Raw genomic sequence first — 19,563 nt, forward strand, 5'->3', positions numbered from 1 at the left:
ATTGATGAATGCAAGGTACTGCATATGGGTAGCATTGAACAAACTTCTAACTGTTGTTTTGGAAGCAGGTAGTTTGAATAAATTCAAGAAAGAACTAGACAAATTATTGGAGGAGATGGACAGGGAATTCTTTTTTTTTTTTTTTTTGTCTGATGCTTTTGTAAGCTCGCTTTCCTGCATCATTTTCTAATAATTACTAAGATTATAACTTTATAGAATACTTGATAAAACTATAATTTATTTTCCTTACACTTAGCCATTCAGTTTAATTACAACTCAATAACACTTATTACTCTCCTCATGTATATATATTTTTCTCTTTTTTTATAGGTGTCTCTTCATAAGCAACACCACATTCATAGGCTGCCTAAAGCTAACAATATTATGTTAAAACCACATTTAATCTATGAATTTCTATTTGCCCAATTTTAATGAAATTTGGAAAGGCCTGACAACTCTTAATTCTTTCTAAGAACTAAATAAAATTTTATGAAAATCTATCCATTGGGAGTTGAGTTATTATATGCAAATGGACGGATGCAAGGACATGGTGACAATACCAGTCAGTCACTTATGCATATGTGTGAACATGCCTAAAAACAGGCCTTGTGCATTGGGGATCATATTAATAATATTATTTGACACAACCAAATGAAATTTATCAAAATAAGTATACAAAAATAAAAAATATAATTAAAAGTAAGTCAAGAATGACAAGCAATATACTAAAAATGAAAAAGTACAAAGTAAAATGAGTTAAAATCACAGAACATAAGCGAGAAGCTGTTAAGTGGGCCATTTATGTCATGCAAACACAATACAGATAAATAGCAAGTTTGTCATATGATAAAAGGTACACCAGGACATGATACTGTAAAAAAAAAAAAAAAAACCCAGAGTCAGCAGTCACTTATCTGGAATAAATGACATGCATTGATTAGTTGCCCCCCACACTCCAATTTTTTTGCAGTATCATCATGTTCTGGTTTACCTAACATCACCTCATTTATGTTTGTGACTAACTCATTTTACTCCGTGTATTTTTATTTCTATATATTTTTATTGTTTTCAGTATATTGTTTATCATTAAAAATTAAATAGGCCTCTTGCTCCAGGATCCATAGATAATACAATATAATATTACGGAGGAATGGAAATAATAATGAAAATTGCAGGTACAAGTAAGGTAGTAACTTTAATAGAACTACAGGTACAAATTAAGGTAGGCAAATGAATTAAAAATTAAAATAAAACAAAAAGTAGCTTTTGAGTCTGAGGAACAACACTTCATCAGCTGAAACAAAGCATGACATGAGTACAAGCAACAGTATGGACAATCAATGGTTAGAACCAGATGCTTGTGGTTGTGAACGTAGGGCATGCACTTGTGGCATGTGCCAATGTTTATCACAATGCAGAATAGCAGCTTCTATGATCAGATGTATGCACATGCCTCTGTTGAGGTTAAAAGTATTATGACAACCGGATATGTGGAGTGATTCCAGCAATAACCAGAGAGGGGTCAAGGTTGTGTTGAGACAACCAATAGTGCTCTGCGACAGCGGAGCAAAAACAGATTTATTTAACTGTGGCTATCCTGCCTGTGCCCTGGACAAGTGCGATCTGCAGGCCCATGAGCTGGCTGCATTTCCCAGACCCTCCAATAGTGAGGACACAATCTCGACCTTACCACCCTGGCATCTCAGAACACCTCTCTACGGTTTCGTTAAACTCCCAGGTAAAAAACCGCGATCTCTTCACTCGAGGATAACCCCATCCCCCCCACTTTTTAAATTTTTCTGGACTAACTGATTAAACTATATATTATGCTGATAACATTTTTTGTTGCAGAGAGAAGTCTCAGAAGGTAAATAATAGTATCACTAATGGCTTAGTACTATCCTCAATTTAAAAAAATTAATCTTCTGCCATAGATTACTCAAAAATCTGAAAATTACCATAGCTTGAAAATATTAAAAAATACCTTAATTTCCTCAATTGTTGTACCTTCATCCTCCACTTTTACATCATTAATAGATTTTCCATCATCAGTTTTACCCTGTGATTTTAGAATTTCATCAAGGTATGCCTGGTCCACTTTTTCCATTGCTTCTTGGAAATCATTCCTAAAGCCACGATCCACTTCAGGTTCCAAAATTTCAAGTCTTCTTAGTCTCTGAAAAGCTTCTAGTTCTGCTTCACCAAATAAAAGAACTGGTTCATTTCTCTCACGGAGTCTCCTAATTACCTGTAAAAAAACTGTAATCACTAAAATTCATACCAAGAAAAAAAAAAAAAAAAAAAAAGGAGTATATCAATCAAAAACAGGGTAAATTTTATAAACAAACACTATGAATCGAATTTCAAACTTATGAATTCAAACATTTCAAGCAAAACAGGTAGTTTCGCATAGAATGAATCATTTTACATAATCTATGAGGTAGTAATGAAACAAACAGAAAATGATAAAACATTTATGTTAATGTAATGGTGGCTCAAGTTTAGTTCAGATTTTTTTTTTTTTTTTTTTTTTTTTTTACAGTGACCATACTCTTATTGCTTTTCAAGAAATAATCTTTGCACACTGGCATATATTCAATAAATATGGCAAGGCACTGATTCTGACAGCATAGAAATATATAGGGTGATCATGTAGCCACTTCCAGAGACTAATTTTGAATAATCCATTTAAAAATTGTCCTCAAGGATATTCTACCAGTGGTCTGAATAAGTGGAAATACTGGTAACCAAGTTCGATCAGTAAGGAGAAAGATGGCTCGTAATTTCAAATTGCAAGATTTCCAGTATTGTTATTATCAAAGCTGCAGTATGCAGCTTTGTTAATAACAATGCAATAGAATCAGAGCAGCTTCAACAGGTTCCTGGGCTTTTTCTTGCAAACTACTCGAAACTGTTATCCACTGCACATCAGTGTATAACAAACTGTTATATTACATATTAACCATTTAAATTTGTGGCATGAAATCAACATGGATTACTTTATCCCCCCCCCCCAAAGTTGCACCCATTGTGCACACTTTTTTTTTTTGAATGGCAAGAATAACTATTTCCACATTTCAAACATTAATACAATGTGAATGCAACGTTACACTTAGCAAGCCTGCTTTTCAAAATCTATTCCTCAATATGAATATTTATGCTAGCAACAACAGTCAGTGAACATGAGCAAGCAGTTGGTGGTGTAATCAGTTTCGTGGTTCTCGGACAACTTGTTGCATCAATATATACCCTCTGATATTGTGACAGAGTCTCTTCTCAGTATGCTTTTCAATTTTAACATGAGCCCAGTCATAAAAGTATGGTTATCTTCAGGATGCTATGGTTCATTAATACCACTAATATACCATTAATATCCATAAGTATCACTAAATTTAAACTAATCTGAATGCATAATAAAACACTGTAACTGTATCTGCCTTTTCTTAGCTTTTAATACTCTTTTTGTATTGCTGCTAAGGTATAATAGTGGAAAACTTTTTTTTTTTTTTTTTTTTTTCCAAGAGTAGAATGCTTATGTAAATATTATATAGGCAACTGATGAGAGATCTTTCAGATAGCAGTACTGCCCATAAGCTATGGTATGGCTAGATCTGATTTATGAACTTTTGCACTATATAAAATGCTGTATAATGCTGTATAAAATATACATCACATATTTTACACTATACTGTGCTGAAAATCAGAATACAGTCAGTTCTGCTATAACATGGTACACATTCCTAAAAATCTCTACGTTATGGTATTCCGCACATTATAAACAACAGGGCTGATGAGAAAAATAGGGATAGGGGTGGAGAAATAAAAAAAAAAAAAAAAAAAAATTCAGTCTGGTAGGTAAAATACTAAAAAATATAGAAACCCAATAAAATTGCTAACACAGGTTTAAACATCTTAAATTTCTAATAAATAAATAAATATTACAGTAAATATAGCACTTTTTTACCTTGACAAGATATGAAGTTTTCTTGATTGGTATTTCTGTTTACTGATATTCTTTTTTTTTTTTGGATTGTAAAATGTAAAAAACAGTAAAAAAGATAAGCAATCAATAATGACGAACACACGATGCACAAATTGCACATGAAGATTTCAGTGAAGGGGAAGAAAAATGTGAGCTCCTGAAAACACGAGTCTGTCTACAATATCAGGTGTTATCTTGTAAATACAGTCTCCGAACAATACAACTACAGTAAATGAGAAATATAGCTCTTACAACATTTCACGTTTGACATTTTTTAAGCTTTGTAAATTTGTATTACAAAACCTGCTGCGCAGGTTGCTATGTTTAGCTTGGTGCTGGAGTTTGTGTTCACCTGGTGCTACTTGCAGATGAAATCACACACGAGCCAATGTGAAAATCGCATTGTTCCCTAACATATCAGTTGAAGTGGAGCAAATTTGCGCTGCAAGAAATGCACGTTATAGCAGAACTGACTGTATAAGGAAGGCCTTGAGACTTTTTTTTTTTTTTTTTTAACTAGTGCTTCTGAATGAAATTTTTGAAAAATAAATTAATAAACAGAAAAGAAATTATATAAAGAATTCATCAGCTGGGATATCATCTTGCCAGGAGGTACCATAAAATCTTGGCAAAAAAAAAGTGCTATCTAGGGGCATTTAACACCTTGACTCAGCCTCCTTTAGTTCTTGACTTCGTAAAAGAGTACAGTGAAACCAAGATTATTAGAGAATAGGATCATGCCTAAGCCTGTGGTAGGGTTTAGGGGTTTACTGAAAAGCTATTCTTTAGGTTTTTTTGCTTTTGTTCTTTTGTAGGTGCTTTCCAAATATTCTATATGATTTTAATATGGTGCAATTTAAAATAATACATACATTAGTAATTTCTGCATATGTGGACCTTCATATTCATATTTCATAGACCTGATTTGGAATGATAAAATAAGATATAGCTAAACATCACAAATCGCTACTTTGGGGCCTCATCCTTGTCAAATACAAGAATGTGCCAGATACCATGTGGTAATATAACAATTTCATGCATTAAAAAACATTTTAAATATATCATCATTAAAAATTTATTTTGCTAAAAATTACTTACTGGCCACAGCAAATAAAAACAAAGCTTTGTTTATTTTTAATTTTATTTGCTGTTGCCAGTAGGTAATTTCACATTGCATTTTTAGAAAGTCACTTTTTAAACAAAGATCTATAAAATTTTGCTTTTTTTTTTTTAAAGAAATCAGCCCAAGGGACTGTAGAAATGATTGCTGAAGCATACAATGGAAAAGCTTGATCAATAGATAGGATATCTAAATGGTGTAAGCACTTCAAGGATGGATGTGATATGTAATGTTGAGAATGTGCAAGGTGTGAGAAACATCACATGTTAACAAATGATGAACTTGTCACTTGCATTCATTATTCAGGGTGATTGTCAAATAAGAATTGAAAAAAAAAAAAAAGTTTAAAGATGAAAAGATTATAAATTCTTTGTTCCCAAGTTTTCAACAGCATATCAGTACAAATAAGGTTTGAACTTTCTGAAATTTGCGACTGTTATCCAAGATTTTTAAAAATAGTGATATGATATAAAACATGGCATTATCTTTACAATCTGCAAACAAAATATCGCTCCTTTAAATGGAAGACTGCATGTATCCCAGGATGAAAAAGACTCCTGGTTCCCCAAGGGGAAAAAACATAAAACAATTTATGAGAAGATTAAGTGCAGTATAAGGGAAGGATTATCCATTTTGTAGTGCTGTTGCAGAGTGATAAAGATACAGGGACAGTCAAGACCTGGATACAAATAACCCCCCCCCCCTCCCTCTAGAAACATGAAAGTTGCAGCATTCTTTTTGCTGCCACTAAGTGTTAGCACCTGGTTGTGATCTCTAACAGGCTTCTATTTAACATGGCCCCACACAGACGTCTCAAGTGAGAAAACCTTAGTGAACTACCATCATTAACTGATACAGAAAATCAAAAGCATCCAACTAAATGCTGTAATAAGAAAATTTAAAAAAAGTGGAAATGTTGGTCATGGAGAACTGCTGTGCAAAAATTTGTGAACTGGCTTAATAGAGCAATTTGTGAGTATTTTCTCTATGGAAAACATCATGCACTTCAATAAGGCTTCTGTCCAAATGGATCCTTTAATTGTCACTTTTCCAGAAAATACAAAGGCAGAATTGTAAAGAGCAACTTTTGATGATGTGTAACAGTAGCTAGAGTGACTTCTTTTCCCAGCTATGGATGAAGAATTAGATTCACTATTTTGACCATGAAATGAAGAATGTTCCAAAGATGTAACATTCTTAGTTCCCAAGTAATCACCTCATTAATAACGAAGAAATCCCAATCTACTAGCTATGTGTTGTTATTATTTTGGTTTTTAAGAGCATTAGCAATTAAGACCATATTGCTTCGGGATATGCGGTGGTCATTCCCTGACCTTTCTGCATCCTCCGTATTTGGTGGTGACGGGCTCGAACCCCGGTCTAATCAAGAAGCGCGTGCTACGCACTGCTACTCCTTCCCACCTGGCTACGGAGGCGCCCCCTACTTGCTATGGATATAATTATAATGTAAAGTCACCAAATCAGAAGGATGGCATTTGTTTTCCAACTACCACACCACAGTATTATTCAAACTTCCTGTCCCATTTACATACAGCCATCAAGGAAAAAACAGCAAGGAATGTAACTGAAAAACGTACTGGAGGAATAGCTTTGGTATTTTGAAATTTTGTTGCATCTGTTGTACTCTTCTAACTGCATCCATTTGGAGGTCCTTCCTTTTCCATCACTTAAGTCATTTTTTCATAGCAAGCATTTTGCTGGAGATGACACATTGATTTATAAGACTTACTCATGGCTTCAAGAACCTGGACATTCCACAAAAATGGCCTTTGGACACATATCCATTGGTGGTAGATATACTGCGGGCAGGGGTGTCAAAAAAGATTTGTATTCACCCAGAAGTGGTTGTGATAGAAGGTTGAAACAAACACCATGTTTTACACTTTTGCAACATAGTCACAAGACAAAAATGACATCTTTTCCATCTCTCAATACACTTCCACATAGGCCAGTTTTGTAGAGGTTCTCTGACTGTCCTTCAGACCAACTCATCACCAGCAGCATAGTGTTTTCCACAAAGAAAGGACTTCAGGACAGGAAGAAAGAAGAAATCTGAAGGTGCAAGGTTGGGAAAATAAGCAGGATGAGGCAATATTTCAAACCCACATTCATGGGCACACCTCACTGTAGCATGCAAGGAATGCACAGGGGCATCATGGAGCAGGCACACAGCTTTCCCCATCTTTTTTCTTTTATGCCAGCATGTGGCTTTATTGGGAGGTTGAAATAATACTTTGCCATCACTTTACAGCCCTTTTGAAGGTAATCTTTAGTATTACATCATGCTGATCCCAAAAAACTGACATTTCGTTGTACCTTTTCTTTTTGGGGAGGGGGTGATTCGGCATGCTTCCATTGTTTTGATATTTATTTAGTTTTAGGATCATAGTGATGAATCCAGGTTTCATCCATGGTGACTAGCTGTGGAAAAAAAAAAAGCTCCTCTTGCTTTTGACAATATTCCATGTGCAAATTGTGCCCTTTACTTCTTCTGTTGAGGATCAGAAGTCCGGGAACCTATCTAGCAGACAGTTTACTCATATGCAACTGTTGATGGATGATGTTCTTCACAGATCCTACACTAATTTGGAACTCTGCAGCTAGTTCTTTGAAGTTAATACAACCTTCCAGGATTAATGCCTCCATTTTTACAACATTCCCTTCTGTTACAGCATTTGCTGGGAACCCTGGGATTTCTTTATCATGCACAGGATCTTCCACACTTGAATTGTTTATACTAATGTGCAATAACACTGTAACCTGAGCAGTCTTCTCCATAAATAGCGACCATTCTTTGTGGATTGTTTTGGGTATTTTCCATTGCAAAAGAGGAACCACATCACTGATCTGTATTCTACTTTATTCTCTGTGACAGTTCACTTCATTTGGTGTTGCAAACAAAAAATGAATTGTCAGATCAAAACCAAAATTTGTGGTTGCTATAGATATTTCAACGTATGAAATATGTCTGGGTGAATTCAAATCTTTTTTGAACTCACCCTTGTATGTCTCTTTGGTTAGTGGCTATTGACTAATAAATATTTAAACTTCTGCCACAGGGTTTCCAAGCAAATCTAAATCTTTACTGAATTACTCTTGAACTTGACCTTTGTTAAGGTTAAATTAATTTTAACATGGAAAATGGTCTTTTGCCACTCCCTACACATGCTGACAGTGTAACCATAAATTTATGTAATCCAATTCTAAGTTATTTGAGTAAGTATACTGCAAAATACTTAAAAGATAAAATATTTCAGCTATTAAAGAAAATTATCTTTTAGACATAAAAAAAATTCAACAAAGGAAGTTGCTAGTAATTTATAAACCTGTGATCAGTGTGGCATTCTCTAATAAATATCAATAGTTTTTAATGAGGAGCCAATATTTGTGTCTCACAGCATGTTACTGAGATAGTTAAGCTGATTTAAAGAGCTTTGCCACAGTATTCGAAATATAACTTTGGCATTATGTTTTGTTAAATTGTATTTTTGATCATCTTAGAAATTCAAAATGCAATTCACTGCTGATCTGATTAAAGGTCTAAGTATATTGAAAATCCAGTATTTATATGAAACTAAGTATATTGAAACTCCAGTAGCAAAATGAAGCAAGCTTATAGAGCATCAGCCATAAAATAAAATAAAAAAAATTCCACTTCAACTGTCCAATCCTTCTTTAAATATATTAAAATTAGCCAATCCACAATACCAGGGTAGTTTATTCCAATAATCAATTTACTCTATAGCCAACAGCAAATTTCTGCACATTTATTCTGCAACCATCCTTTTACAATTTATGAACCCTTTATGTTTGTTGTCTGAGAAAGTTAATTTTGAAATTTGTTTCTTTAACACATTTCCTGGAAACTTAAAAGATGTATATTTTAACAGTACTACCTTTAATCAATTAATAACTAAATCAGTTAATCAGTTTAAATTTAATACCAAGAATATTCTAATTTCCAGCCAATTTCCCACCTTAGACCTCACAATCAAGGCTGAAATAAACGTACTGCATTTACTAGATTTCCTCATTTAAAAAAAAAAAAAAAAAAGCAGATGCAGTAAAGAAAACCGAACTGGATGGCAGCAGTGTCAGCCTTTTTGGAGAAATGGGCAGTAAATTTCCATACATAAGGATAAACAGCAGTTAACATATGGAAAATAAGTTTTAAGAAACGAAGAAATTCCATCATGATGTTGAGATTTACCAGTATCAAGATTATTTGGAATTATTTTTAATCTTCCTGTTAAGAATTCAAATGAGGCATTAAGTAGGGAATGTCTGGTGTAAAAATCAGACATGACCTGTTGTGATTCACTTTGGAAACTGGAGTTTAGCTTTGTTTTGCTTATGATATTTTACCAAATTTTAACAAAGAATATGTAAAGAATTTGTACGCAGATAAATAAAAATTATTGATATATTTCATACACTTATTTGAAGCTGGATCAGTAATTTCTGGTTTTGGGTTTACTGGTGCAACTGCAACCTAAGCCATAATGTGCCAACCACAAAGTAATTTCTGGTGGTGGAAAGAGTATTACAAGAAGAATGCAGGTTATACAGACTTTTTTTTCCCTTTGGATGATGCAGCAAAAGCCTAACTTCCTTATTAATACTAATGGTAAAGTTATATTAGAATTATTGATGAAAACATCTTTGGCAGCACTTATTAAATTTTGGAACTGAAGTAAAGCCAATTTGTCACGAAAATAAGATGCAGAAATTACGCAAATTCCATCACATCTGCTAATGAGGTCACTAGCTTTGATTCTTGATGTGAAAACATCTTTGATGGCACCCACCAAACCCTAGTCCTACAGCGAGTGCCCGGCCCACTGGCGAAAACACAAAACACAAACCACGCTACTCCCTCCAAACAGTGCCAATGCAGTCACCAATGCCGACCTGATAGAGCAAGCAGAGAGTACGAGCACAAAATGCCACCTTGGACCGAAGCAAAACTGATCAACAATGAAGTGCAAGATGGAAACGATGTCATTTCTGTCCCACACCCCACCATCAATCAGTCCTACCCCAGTCCGAAACAACGATGCAATGTTCCACGCTCACGCCCACTCCACCAAATCAACGCCAGTCACCATACCAGTGCCACCCAGGAAGTGCTGCAATCTGCATCAGTTCTGCCACACACCACTGCCAACAGGCTGAACACAGAATGCCAGATAGAAACCTAGTAGGTACCACAAAAGATGTTTTCACATAAAACATTTTTTGTGCATATGTGCCTTTTTTTTTTTTAGCTGTAAAGGCATAATTATTATGATTTATACTAGGAGGTTATATTGCCCATAAGGATATATACTTGGAAATCATTAATCACTTGACAAATGCAATCAGTATTATCTATTATTATCTGTTGCTGGGCAAATAAAATTTGTACATTGTGAAAATGATGCTGCTCTTAACATAGCAATAATTTCTGAATACTTTTTAAAATACAGGTAGTTGCAGCTTTATGAGTTCTTTTTTTCAAGTATCAACAGAATTGAAAATATGAACATTAATTGCAATAAATAAATGCTAAACATTCATAAATATGGCATTTCAAATCATGTGCGTAGCTATACAATTCATTACTACTGTGCGGGCATTTATTTGTTCAGGCAGAGATAAGGAGGGAGGTCCAACTCTTAAAGTTGGAAAAATTCTGTAAGTGACCTTTTACAAGTGACATATGGTTTTAATTTCACTGAAATTTAAAATCCATGACCTTGGGAATAAGAAAAGGACAAGGAATTTGATATAGAAGAGGAACACACTGATAAAGAATTTGATATAGAATTATTACCTCAAGTCCTAAGATTTGCTGCCTTTAGTTATCTGGTAAAGAATTTTTTTTAAATATAATAATGTATCAACAGCAATATAAGTTACATTTGTGAGTCGTTTTTTTAAAATTTTTTTTAAAGTCAGTGATGATGAATTTGAAACATTTGGCACTGTGCATATTATATAACATAAAGTGGTTTTTTTTTTTTTTGCTGGGAAGGTATTCTTAAATATTAGATAAAATAAAAAAGCAACAACCAGCTTACCTCTTTGCGGGGCAAAATTCTTTCTTCCTGTGCATTTTTCGACATTTCAGCTTCTTGAAGTTTGGCTCGATTATACTAAATAAATTGAGGAGAGTTTTTTACATATAACAGAAAAATGAAGTGAATGACTGACACACACACACACACACACACACACACACACACACACACACACACACACACACACACACACACACACACACACACACACACACACACTTTGAATAGGATTTCATATATTGGTGAGTGCTCATCCCTAAAATAATTACAGAAATATCATTTTAAAAAATTATATTAAAATTGATTCCTTTAAGAAAAGAGACTAAAAGGAAATTGCATGACTTTTACATTTAACCCCAGGGGCTCACATCTGGTGAGTATGGGTTTGGCACACCCAGGGTCCTGAGCTGGATATCATCATTCTTCTCTTTCTTGGTGATTCCTTCACCCCCCCACCCCCTCTCTCTCTATGTCTGTTTGTCTGTGTAACTTAAATTTTTTTTGGCTGGTGCAGAATAAGCCTCAGGCTTCCTTGCACCATATGGCTAATAATAATAATAAAATAATACTAAAAATGTTTTACAAATCTGTAGTAGTGCTTTATGTACATTCAATTATCATAATGACATTTCATACATGATATTTTTGGAATGTGTTACCAAGATGGCTACTCACTTTTAGGCAAAACTAAAAAAATGAACATACACTTCTGCATAATTTTAAAATGCAGCTACAATCATTATCAAAGAAACATTTTTCTATTGGAAAAATGAAATAATTCACAATGACAAACAGTTTTAACCATCAACCAATCAAGAATAGGATAACAACTGAATAATAGGGCAAGGAGATCAGATGATATTACAAATGTATCTGTCACACTCTCATACAATATATTTCCATTTATATTCTGCATAGATGAAGATGGAGTCTGTCACTTTACTGCAATTGTTTTACTGTAGTTAACACAATGGCCAATAATAGATGGCAGCATATGGACTTAATCTTGCAATGTACTAATCAACATGTCTGTGTATGGTCTCCAGAATGACAGTGAGCTCAAATAACCACTTACTAAGGTGGACCTTTCAGAATATGAACAGTAACTTAAAAAGATTTTGAGAGTTTCTTGCATAACTAGACCTCAGTTAAACTGTGCCTTTGTTTTTTTGGATTATGAAATCATCGTTAGGACTCCATTTGTTTGCACTGATACAGCATGCAAAATTATTTTCTGATGGTAAACCAATACTTCACGCTGTCTCTGAAAGCTGAGGTTTCATTTAATCACATGCCAGTTTTTGTGTGGCAAATTGCTTTTGTCATTAGAAATAGTTACTATTCCCACATGCCTGCTTACTGTGCAGGGACAGCAGTGCACAATATAACCATATAATGAACTGGCAGGTGACCAACCAGTTTATATGCAATTAAGTGCAATGTTCAAACTGTATTGGAATGCTTTTCGGGGTGAAAAGCTTACCTTTTACAATTAGCTCAAAGTATGAAAGATGTTAAACTCTCCAGAAAGTGTTCCAAAATATTAAAATGGTCACTGTCTACAAATTAAAGCACAATTTGATTAACTGTGATGTTTAACCTTTTTTCTCTTCTAGTCCAATTTCATGTCAGACACGCCTTGCTGTTTTGCCAATTATAAATCTTGTTTTCCCACCCTTCTGGCATAATTACTGAACTGTGGTGAATTGTTAAACAGTTGGTGGCCCTAGTTTTTCTTTGTTTACCGTGTATTTATCTGCCAGAAACAGTGTTTAGTCATGGCATCAACATCTTGTAAAGTCCCTTCTGAAGAAATTGAGAAATTGTTAGAACATTGATTCAGAATTTGATTTACTTTTTGTCCAACAGTGTCCGTAATGTTATTTTTAACCCCAACGATATATCCTGTAGCAGTGATGAAGAAACTGCTGACGACCTATTAACCAATGTTCATGTGGAAAATTGGCATTTCATTCGGACATTTTCCCTTTACTATTTCGAACTGTGGATTTCTTTTGAGTAATTAAAGTATTCCAAACACTGAACTTGAATATTTTCAGTTGTTTTTTACCTATTTTTTGCTTGAATAAATTTTGAAAAAGAAACAAATAATTATGCCAAAAAAAACTTTTCAAATAAGCTAATCCCTGATTGTTCCCATATGGTTTGATTGGTTTTGGTTTCAATAAATAACTAAAGGTTTTTTTTTGGTGTGATTATTAACATAGGACTAAATGAAAAACTTCTATAAAGGAAGAAAGTGGAAGCAGTGGAAGAAAAGAAGCAGTTTAGTGTTGTGAGACATCTACAGAAAACCAGGACTGCATCCAGATGAATGTTTCAAGAAATATCACACACTAAAATCATATAAATAATAAATATTTAAAATCTCTGAAATGTTTTTATAATGTTTTATCAATCAGTTTTATATATTAACTCATGTAAACTCAAAAATAAATAATTTTTGAAGAGCTTATAGTCGGTATTCATTTTTTTCCCATTTCCGAGCTGGACTGAAATGGGAAGACAGCAGAAATAATGGCGGACTGCAAAGGGTTAAATGTCTGAGTCAATGAGAACTGTTGTAATTTTGCAGAAGTATTGGATAAACTTTAAACAAAAGTTTTTAATCTTGTTTTTGTTGAAAACAATTAGCTTTCTGGCTGTTAATAATATTTTCAAATTCAACTTGCTGTTGAAGTGCATTTATATCCGCATTTTTCAGATTTATTTAATTTTGTTTTTATGGTTGCATACAGGGTGACACATGATATGTTTGCTCATTTGTATCATTAATTAAAACTGGACAATCAGCTGTATTTTCTTTAAATTTGACATTAGTCTACAGTACTTCCCTGACAATTTTTTAGGGAACATCAGTAAGTCACAGAATTTTACATGCTCATGAATCCTGTGAGCTCCCAATGAGTAAGCAAAATAGAAGTCATACTGACAATCCAGCAGAAGCTAAAATTGTTCTTTTTTTTGTACCAAAAAGGGGAAAAAAAAAAAAGATAACTGTTGTGCAGAAACCCATTGAACATCTATAAGAAATATGATACTCTGTTTATCCCAGCAGCTTAAAGAGAATGGATGTGGGAAGGAATGAAAACAACCTCAAGCAGCCAATATTCTTTCTCCAGAAAATTTTGAGGCTCTCCAAGCTGCAATGCAGCATAGTCCAGGAGAGTCAACGAGGGAAAGCAATTAATTTGGAATACCTCAACAAACATGCTCAGCAAATGCCTCCAATGGATTTGAAAGGAAAAAATGAAGTGTGATGAAGCTTATTTTCATTTGGATGGAAGTGAGAACAAACAGAATATATGGTTTTGGGCAACAGAACCTCCCATCAGCATCATAAGAAAAGCAGTGGTGGAAGGAAGTGTGACCCCCATCAGCATCATAAGAAAAGCAGTGATGGAAGGAAGTGTGACCATGTGGGTAGCAGCCATAGTAAGTCGTGGTTTAATTAGCCCTTCTTCAAACTCACAGTCGCACCTGCATATGCTTCAGAATGACTTTCTACCACAAGCCACAGCAACTCAGATTTTGGCCCTTGCATATTGTCATACCATATTATCCTGATCATCACAACTGTAGATATTTTTGGCCACCTTATGTTTGAGTCCAGACTTGAACCACAACTTTTTTTAAAAAAGTGGTTGTGGTATAAAACTGACGATGTACTGTTGTATCATTACAAACACTGATGTACATCCCTTCAGGAACTCATTCATCAAAATGTAGGACACACTGAACACTGATAAAACATGAATGTTTTTCGAGAATCTGAGCATGAAAATTCACATTTGTAACAATTAATGAATTTCAAGAAAAGTACTTAAATACATCAACATTTCATGCATCACCCTGTATATTGCTATGCTTCTCTGTATAGTAAAGGTTTGATTTTTTGACATCAAGAATTGTGATCATACTGAACATAATGTGGAATAGTATTATTTCACATCTCTCTCTCTCTCCATACATTTAGCAAAATGTCATCCATAGAATACATTAAGAATTTTATTTTCACTTAAAAAAAACATTCATTTACATAATGTAGATGATGATGACATGTGATATTTTGTTGCATAACCTCTCCATGTTTTCATAAACATTACACTGCTGAATCAGGCTGTTGTTCAATATAATGTAAAGCTATATCTGGGCAATTTTTGGATGCTGCATGAGAAATTTTTGGCTTTGGATTTGATTAATTCACTCATTCATATTTAAATCCATCTGTTTCTGCCACAGTGTGTATGATTTCTGCATTGTCCATAATTTAATTTTCCACAACTTGATTTGTTGGAAAACCTTACTGATCTATAGTATGTCTTCTTGCTGCAAATCTTTGGAATCTTCAATTTCTTTCAGAACTTTAATTAGTGTTGTTAACCTTGGCTCAAAGTTTTCTCCAAGATTTAGTAAATGTTCAGCTCAGAATTTTGTTCCATACTATAAAGTTACCAACATCAAAAACACATTTTTGATGTTGGTAACTTTTAATGATTTTATAATGTCTGTATTTATTCTTCTATTTTTTTTTCCACAACTGAACTCAAACTTTTTATCTCTAATTTGGATCCATAGGCTGAATCAAGACTACTACATTCAGTGGTAAAAAAAAAAAAAAAAAAATCTCTTTATGTCCCTTTTTTTTAAGTTACTCAACTGAAATTTGAAGGTGTGTTATCCAGAAAGAAAATAGCTTTTTCAGGTAAGTTTATTTTCTTCCATTTCTTTATAGAAGGTACAAATTCAAGAGAAAAAAAGCAGAGTCCAGCCATGCTGATTTTTGCAAGTGGTATTAAACTTAACTTTTTTTATCTTTCAAACCTCTAGAATAGCTCATTTACCAACAACAAAAAGTAGCAATCTGCGAGTTTCAGCTGCATTGCTCGAGGCAGATACCAAAATTCTCTCATTTTGTGTATCGTGTTGCAGTAGGCTTTCCTCCTTCCATCACTTTTCTAAGTAACATCTTATAATTTACACTTTTTCCATCTATAAAGTTGTGCTTCAGTCACTTTCTCTAATAAATAACCTTAATATGTAATTTAAAAAATAACTGTTAATACCATGACATTTTTCTGCTGTAAAACTTTCTGCATCAATCTTTTGATGTAAGACCAATGCTTTTTATTTGACATTGCTTTTATGAGTCTGCTGACTGGAGTTCTGTGTCATCTTCCTTACATAAACCACAGCCATAATGCATTGTCTGCTATCTCTAATTTTGGCTTCTTTAAAATGGAGTGAGAACTTAATACCCTTGTGAAACAAACTGAATGAAAAATCAGTGTTTTTTTATCATTTATTTCCCAATCTTTTACAGCTGTCTTGCCCACACGAATTCAAGAACAATTTTTTGACTCACTTTTACTGAGTATTTCTTGAGCATCCAACTTAGTTTTCATAGAAACAACAACTCCATTGTTCACCCATATTTTGTTAATTTATGTAATATTTAATTAAACTGCATACTGTAATTACAATAAAAAAATAATTGTACTGGTGCAAACATGGTTTGGAACAAACAACTAACTTTTCGGGAAGCATACAACTGAACAGATGGATGTGGTGTATTATACTAGCTGCAAGTAAGTACTGGACTAGTGCCAATGGCAGTGGGATGTGGGCATCGGATATCCTGGTTTAAAGAGGGGAATAAGGGTGGGGGAATGTTGGTTAATCCAGGGAGTCAGTTAAGCAGAGGCAAGTTTAGAGGGCTTCTACTGTAATCATTACAAAACTGTACTGTAAGTACATTTTCACAGAGATGTACTCTTGAAATCATTTGTACAAGTAGCATGTTGCAGTCAAAGGCAACCATGAAATTTCCCAGTGCTGTACAGCTGCAAACAACAGCCAATCACATGAACATTAACAAAGATGAGAAGCTTATTCTGGATATCCACTATAATTCTGTGATTATATGTATACCAAGGAAATATTTTCTAACAATACTTTTTGAATAGCCTGTTAGCTGTAATCATTAGCATTGTATTGTTCGAAAATATTGCAGTTTTGTGAACAATACACATTTCAAAAAACAATCCATTATTCATAGCGGATGATTTTTTTCTTCTTCTTTTGCGCACCAGTTTTCAAAGTTTATAATGCAGCTATCAATTGAAATATTTTCTTGAAATTTTGTTAGAAGATCAACTATATATCCAGAAAACCATTGTTCCGATATTGTTCCCTAAAAACAATTACAACAGAGCAAACTTTTATCATATTTGCAGTGTTATCAGTTTTACACCAGTTTTTCCAGTGTGGCTTCCAATAGATGAATTTCCTTGATTTTTTGTTAGTAGGTGCAATGCACATTGAAGAAAGGAAATATGATCTTTTCGCTTTTCTGAAACAATTGTTACTACTGTTTCACTTTACTGTTTCTTATGGCAACTAACAGTAGCTTGCATTTGTCTTTTGATTGTTTTTATTGCCTTCTCGATAAAGCTGTATGGAAAACTGAAGCAATGCTGGAGTGAATTGTTCTCACGCTTCGCTCCATAAACAACCCGTGCTGTAAACAGAGATGCATGCTCTCTCTAAAGCAACAAACAAATCAAGTATTGTGTTTCATAAGCCCTAGGCTAGTTAGGGTGGGAATTAAAAAATAACTGTAAAAGGTGTAAAAAAATGCACACTAGAGGTCACATTTTTGTTGTTTGCATGAAACTGAATTGAAATTTCTGAAAATTGAAGTGGGAACATCAAAGAAAACAGTTCTGGCTCCAGCTATAGCAAGTTTCAGCTCTCTAGATAGAGTAAAAATTATAGAATTTATTTGTTGAACCCAGATGGGGTGGGTACACATCCCAATGGACACGAATCAGAATAAAATTGAAACTGTCAATGTTTCTCAAAATACAGACAAACCATTAAAAACAAAGAAAATATTAAAATCAATAATTAGAAAATGGTTAATGCTCTATTGTAAAACAGTCAGACTGGTAGGTAGGAGTACAGATACAGTACCATCTTTCACAGAATAATGAAAGTGACACCCATACAAATTGTATAAAGCAACAGCAGTGACCAGACAGGTAAAACACTGGCGTTCAAAGAAAGTGCATCACCCCTTAAAATTGTAATTGTTGTCCAAATAACGTAAGTATATGGCAATATTTCTTACAGATTGCATCAGATAAGATTGGCACACATAGGCGATGATGTAATATTGCGTCAACTGTTACTTTCAGCTATATAAGCATGCTCTGCAAGAGTTGCAGTCATTTCTTGCTTGTGTCAGGATGGAGAGTTACGTGCAGTTGATGCCACGAAGAAAGAGTGCTATTGTTGCTTTACGTGAGGAAGGATCTTCTTCCCGTCATATTGCTTATAGAGTGTCTTGTAATCAGTCGACAGTGAGTAGATTTCTTTCCAAACTCAAGAATACTGTTTCTGCTGATAGGAAAAAAGGAACCAGACGCAAACAAGTTTCTACGCCAAAACAGGACCACATTTTGAAGCGCTTATGCCTTAAAAACCGTAAAGCTTCTTTTTCTGAGATGAAAAGAGAATGGGAAGAACATACAGGAGTGGTAGCAGGTGCAGTAAAAGTCAGAAGATGCTTCTTCAAAAATGGACTTGTAGCCCGTTGTCCTAAGAAGCCCCTCCTCACACACAAAATGAAAAAGGCCCGATTAATTTGGTGTAAGGAGCATGTAAAATGGACCCCCAAGCAGTGAACGTCAGTTATTTTCTCGGATGAGAAGAAATTCAAAATTCAACCTGCATGGCTCTGTTTGGAGATAAACGATTCACCGTAGACGTGGTGAAGAATACTATCCAGACTGTATGGTGTCTACAGTGAAATTCCCTACCAGGCAAATGATATGGGGGTGCACTTCGTATCATGGAGTAGGTCACCTGCAGTTTATAAGAGGTTCCATAAATGCCAATAGATACCTGGCTATATTGGAGGGTAAATTGCTGCCAACCATTAGAGACCATTTCAACCTGCCAAGTAACTGCATCTTTCAGGATGACTCTGCTCCTTGTCATCGGGCAAAAAGTGTAAGTAGGCACTTCTGTAGTTACTTTAGCTTCATTTCTGCATTAGAGGCTAGGCAGTAATGTGTTTACATCTGTTACAGATGAAAAAATGGTTGGAAGAATGGTCCGTTACAACTCTTAGCTGGCCAGTAAACAGCCCGGACCTGAATCCTATAGAGAACTGTTGGCATCGTGTGGAATCTGCAGTTGCCAGAAAGAAACCAAAGACCCTTTGTGAACTTCAGGAAGCCATAATTCATGTTTGGAACCATGAACTATCAGTTGATTATCTTCAGAAATTGATCTTGTCAATGCCGCAACAGTGCACTGCTGTCATCAGGGCCAGAAGCAGTTCAACTAAA

At 34.4% G+C, this 19,563-nt stretch overlaps 1 protein-coding gene across 1 annotated transcript in view; it reads right to left on the reverse strand.

The window, feature by feature from the left end:
- Nucleotides 1–19,563, reverse strand: part of Prp18 (pre-mRNA processing factor 18) — a 106,412-nt gene that overhangs the window by 34,689 nt on the left and 52,160 nt on the right. Inside the window, exons 3-4 of the mRNA XM_090369074.1 lie at nucleotides 11,186–11,260; nucleotides 1,985–2,248 (exon numbers count right to left, since the gene is read on the reverse strand). Of these exons, the coding sequence (XP_090225200.1) occupies nucleotides 1,985–2,248; nucleotides 11,186–11,260 (339 nt within the window). The remainder of the gene's footprint in view (nucleotides 1–1,984; nucleotides 2,249–11,185; nucleotides 11,261–19,563) is intronic.

Source organism: Mastigoproctus giganteus, chromosome 2 (genome assembly GCF_048544385.1).
Source record: "Mastigoproctus giganteus isolate SK-2022 chromosome 2, ASM4854438v1, whole genome shotgun sequence".
NCBI classification, from domain to species: domain Eukaryota; kingdom Metazoa; phylum Arthropoda; class Arachnida; order Uropygi; family Thelyphonidae; genus Mastigoproctus; species Mastigoproctus giganteus.